Here is a 5,000-nt window from a genome sequence, read left to right on the forward strand (position 1 = left end):
TTGGTTTCAGTGATATTTGGAATGACCCTCAACATTACCACAAAGTTTCAAAGAAATGTGAGTCTGCATGTATGTGTTAGGGGCAGATGAATAATTGTCATAAAACTGCAATATTCATTGGCTCATTAAAGCTTCATTTTTTCACTTATGGAAAATCTTTTGCATCAGTTTTTCGGCATAGGTCCAAAGTTCATGTGTAAAACGTTTCATGCAGATTACTAAAAAATCCCAGGAGGAGATAGGTTTTAACTGTTTTTCATATAATTCAAAATGGTGGGAGATCTAAAGGTCAGAGGTCAAAAGTCAGAGTGTGAAAGTTGTTCATCATGAGTAGACGCATGTGTGTATTGAAGTTTCATGGCTGTAGGTCAAACAGGGCATGAGTTGTACCTGTTCAAAGTTGGCATTTTGCTATAGCGCCACCTTTTGACGAAAGATTGTGAGAATTATTTCTTGATAGTTTTTCATGACCATCTACCATATGGCCAAGTTTCGTAAAAAGCGTATGCACGGTTCAGCCAGAACTGCGAAAAGTGGCGGAAGAAAAAAGCCACCAACATTAAAACAGGTCCAGAGCTGAGAGCTCTGGCCCCGTAAAAACCCGTACCTGCTGCCCAGGGGGAGGGGAGTGGAGGGAGGCCTGCAGCCCCATCTGGTGGGACTGGACCTGCTGCATGCGGATAGGCTGGTTGAGGAGGGAGCTCTGGTGCAGGGACAGCTGCTGGTGGGGGTGCAGGGGCGGGCTGATCTGGAAGGAGGACGGGGGGGAGGCACTGATGCCGGGCAGCATCTGCGACTGGCCGAGGGTCCGCGACAGGGCGTGGCGCGGGGCGTGTCCCGCGTAGCTCTGCAGGTCGCCGAGGGGGGGGAAGGCGCCGGGGCCCAGGTACGGCGAGGAGGGCTGCTGGGGGCCGGGAGCCGGCACGCTGTACAGGGGAGGGTTGGCGGGCATCATGTGGGGGGAGTGCTGGCTCGTCTGGCCGCCTTTCGTGTCCACGGGGTCGTTGTACGTCTGGAGGAGGAGGAAGGGGGGGGGGGAGACAAAAACACAAGTTCTAAGTCAGTCCCTGATCCAGAAAAAGGTTGAGAACCCACTGTTCTATATAAGTCATCATAACAATTAACTTAGCCGCAGGGATCAATAAAGTATCCGGTTCAATTAAATATTGATAGCTTTTGCATCTTACTGGAGGGTTTGTGTTGCCGTTAAGACTTCAATTTGAACTGAAATACACCTCAGCAGAGCTTTAATTCATTCTAGAATATACTTGTGGGTATTTCAGTGGGGAGGGGGCTTGGAATCCAACATATGGCCAGAGCTCCATTCATTACACCAGGGGTCTTCAACAGGGGGTCCTCAGAGTTACTACGGGGGGGCCACCAAATCTTTGTGTGATATGATTTTTTTCTTTACGATAACCACCTGAACCCTTTCGCCAAAAATAGCAGATCTACAAGCTCACAACGCCTCGCGCCGCGAGGCGTTGTGAGCTTGTAGATGTGCTTTTTTTTTGGCAAAGAGGTATAGGTGTAGAGGGAAGGTTCCCTCTGCAGACCAAGTAAAAAATAAAGTTGAATCTGAAACACAAATTTATACAATATAGAGGGGGTCCCTGCTTCTTCTCTCTCTCTCTCAGCTAGGGGGTCCTTGGCCTGAAAAACGTCGAAGACCCCTGTATTACACTATAGCAGCCCCTTTCAGTGCATTCATACAAGCTCAGGTCATACGGTACAGCATGGCTCTGGGATATTTTCACACACATAATAGGTATATAGATACATCGTTTTTTTTTTATCACACATGTATAATAGGCACATAGGTATGTATAGTTTTTATTCTAAAATCAGTCGTGAGAGAACAGCATTATTCAATAGAACTGCTGTACTTAACTGTCTTTATAGCCTTTCCATCTCACACAATTGTGCAAAGTTGCATAATTCTCGCCGCTGTCGGGTGGAAACCTTTTATGTCCGAAACCGTTACGTTTCAGGAAATGTAAAAAATAAAATTATGGAACACAGGTAGTTCCATAATAGTTATTTAGTCCATTGGTTCTCAAAGTGGGTTCCGGGGACCCCCGCGGGTCCTTGAGGGAGTTCCAGGGGGTCCCCAGTTAAATGATGGTTAGGAACCAAATGGACCCTTATGGGTCTGTAACTCTGAGAGTGTACAAATGGAACCAAATTTGGTTCCATTTGTACACACTCAAGAGTTAAATTAACATTGATTTTACAATATAAATTGGGGTCCCAGAGATAGAAATGCCATTAAATGGGGGTCCGTGGCCTAATGCATGTCAAACTGGGGGTCCTTGAAATTAAAATAATTGAGAATCACTGCTAGAGCCGTAAAAATCTTCTCTTATCGGGGGTCCCTGGCATTTTTTTTCAAATGGGGGTCCGCGGGCTAATAAGTGTCAAGTTGGGGGTCCTTGACTTGAAAAGGTTTTTGAACCACTGCTTTAGTCACAAGCTCTTGTTAATACTTTTAATTGGTTCAATATTTTGTACAACCCACAGACAGACGGCACAGTCACTCTCACTTATAGCTCATCTACAAGCTCACAACACATCGCTCTGGGCTGTAAATCGGCTATTTTTTGCTACTTTTGGCTAACGCCATTGTACCACAAAGAATGGCATTCATTTACGGGAAAAAACATAACAAGTTCAAATATGGAGATACAAGGTTTTTGCCCGACAGCGAGAATATACTGTAAGTGCCGGCCGGGGTCCTTGAGGGGGTTCCAGTGGACCCCAGCCAAATGTGTTAATATAGCATCACAATAATTTTAACCACTTTAACCTTTTATACTTTGGGCTATTCAAAAATAGCAGATATACAAGCTCGTAGCGCGGCACCGAGTGCCGCACTACGAGCTTGTAGATCTGCTATTTTTGAAAAAAAATGAAAAAATTGTGCAAACCTTTGAAATTTGAATATATATATATTTTTTAAGCGAACATTTGTAACTCAAATCTTTGCTTCTGGGGGGTCCCTGGAACAAAATATTTGAGATGGGGGTCCGCGGCCAAATTCATATATTATGGGGGTCCTTGACATGAAAAGGTTTGAGAACCACTGCTGTACGCTCTTGAGAAACGTGAACGCACACTTTCACTTTCACTCTCTTCGTCTCTTTTTCTCTCTCTCTCTCTCTCTCTCTCTCTCTCTCTCTCTCTCTCAGTGGTAGTATATATGTATGAAATACGTCCAGTCTTTCTCATTAGCTGTCAAGCTTGCTGAGGTGATGTATGGCTGTCTGCTATTTAGTAATGGCTTACATCTATCCCACACAGCCAGTGAAATAATCAATGTTGAGGGAAGGAGGGATGAATAAAGCAGAGGCAGAGATACATTTGCAGGGTCAAGTGGAAAATGAAATGCTGAAGAATAGGGGCAAGAAGGAGAGAACATGGAGGGTGAATGTGTGCGGGGAGAGGCAGGGCTGATTTGTTGCTCCCATATTTGATTTCAAGGCAATATTTGAGGATGATGCACTGCAACTATATTATGTGCTGTGTGCTGTGTGTGCGCGTGTGCGTGTGCATGTGCGTGTGTGTGTGTGTGTGTGTGTGTGTGTGTGTGCGCGTGTGTGTGTGTGTGTACACAGTATATATAGAGAGAGATAAATAGATATAGATAGATAGATAGATAGATAGATAGATAGATAGATAGATAGATATATATAGTATGTACACCATGTATCACTTTTAAATCATGATATACAATATGTCGTCGAAAAAGGAAATTATCCACCCTTTTCCGCAACATTTCTGCACTTATACTGTAAGTGCAGAAATGGGGGATGGAGATATTATGTGGATTTTTCTCTTTAAAATATATATATATTCCTGTTATATTTAGGTCTTTTCTATACTTGTATTCAGAATAAGGATTTTGTGATTTAAAAAGAAACACAGAATTTTAGATGGGCATCACTAAACGAAGTGCTAATGGAGCTTGTTTACGTCTTTGCTGTTGCTTTGCTGTCACAAAAACAAAAAAGGCAACAGGTGCATGCCAAAGATGTCTTTTGTTTTCCGACCGATGCTCCAATTACCTCCAATTCCTCCTAGTGCCCAATTCATTTAGAAAAGACTCCCTCATCGGTAATTACAACAGAGAGAGAGAGAGACATTTTGAATGATGAGATTCAGCCTTGCATTCTGATTGGCTGGTCCTGAATGAGTTTCGTGTTTGTCAGCCAAACTTCCCCTTCTCCCCCTTTTTTTTCAAAATGGCTGCCAGTCTGCTTCCATGAAGTACAGTAGTCAATCAAGGCTCTGTATAGGAGATGTGACGTGAATGTCTAATTGCACACAGACAAGTGATTAGAATCGTCTTTGGTTAACTCATTAAGACCGGGAACGCATCTTTTGTGTCATGTTAATATTTCTTTGGCTATTAAAAAAATAGCAGATCTACAAGCTCGTAGCACGGCACTCGTAGATCTGCTATTTTTTGAAAAATCGTGAACATTTGGTGCAAATCTTTGAATATATGTATATTTTTAAAGGAAACATTTTTAACTCAAATCTTTGCTTCTGGGGGATTCTACAAATGTCTTCTAAATCCTAACAGTTTCTTTTTCAAAAAATGTATGTTGTTATAATATCAGTGGTTCTCAAATTTGTCCGCGGACCCTAGCAGATCTACAAGCTCATAGCGTGGCACCGTGTCGCGCCGCGCTATGAGCTTGTATATCTGCTATTTTTGAATTAGCCAAAGACATTCTTAAAATGACACAGGTGCGTTCCCGGTCTTAACGGGTTATAAATAAGCCACGGTACAGAGGCTGATGAATCATCTATTCATGCTTTAATCAAGGTGCTTGTTTTCACTCCGCCAGCATGACAGGAAGTGAGGAGATGGAGGAGAGAATGGGAAGAGGGGGAGGAGCCTGGTATATACCGCCGCTGCCGGCTGGAAACCTTGTATCTCCATAATTCAACTTTTTAAATGTTTTGGTAGATAAATGTTACTTTGTCGTATAACA

At 43.1% G+C, this 5,000-nt stretch overlaps 1 protein-coding gene across 1 annotated transcript in view; it reads right to left on the reverse strand.

Annotated features, from left to right (window-relative positions):
• LOC308081897 (TOX high mobility group box family member 2-like) overlaps window positions 1–5,000 on the reverse strand; it is a gene marked incomplete at its 3' end in the record, with an annotated part of 399,667 nt that overhangs the window by 213,218 nt on the left and 181,449 nt on the right. The window contains exon 8 of the mRNA XM_080423513.1: window positions 608–1,012. Coding sequence (XP_080279639.1) covers window positions 608–1,012 — 405 coding nt within the window. The remainder of the gene's footprint in view (window positions 1–607; window positions 1,013–5,000) is intronic.

This window comes from Gymnoscopelus braueri (assembly GCF_963280865.1).
Source record: "Gymnoscopelus braueri genome assembly, chromosome: 3".
Lineage (NCBI taxonomy): Eukaryota > Metazoa > Chordata > Actinopteri > Myctophiformes > Myctophidae > Gymnoscopelus > Gymnoscopelus braueri.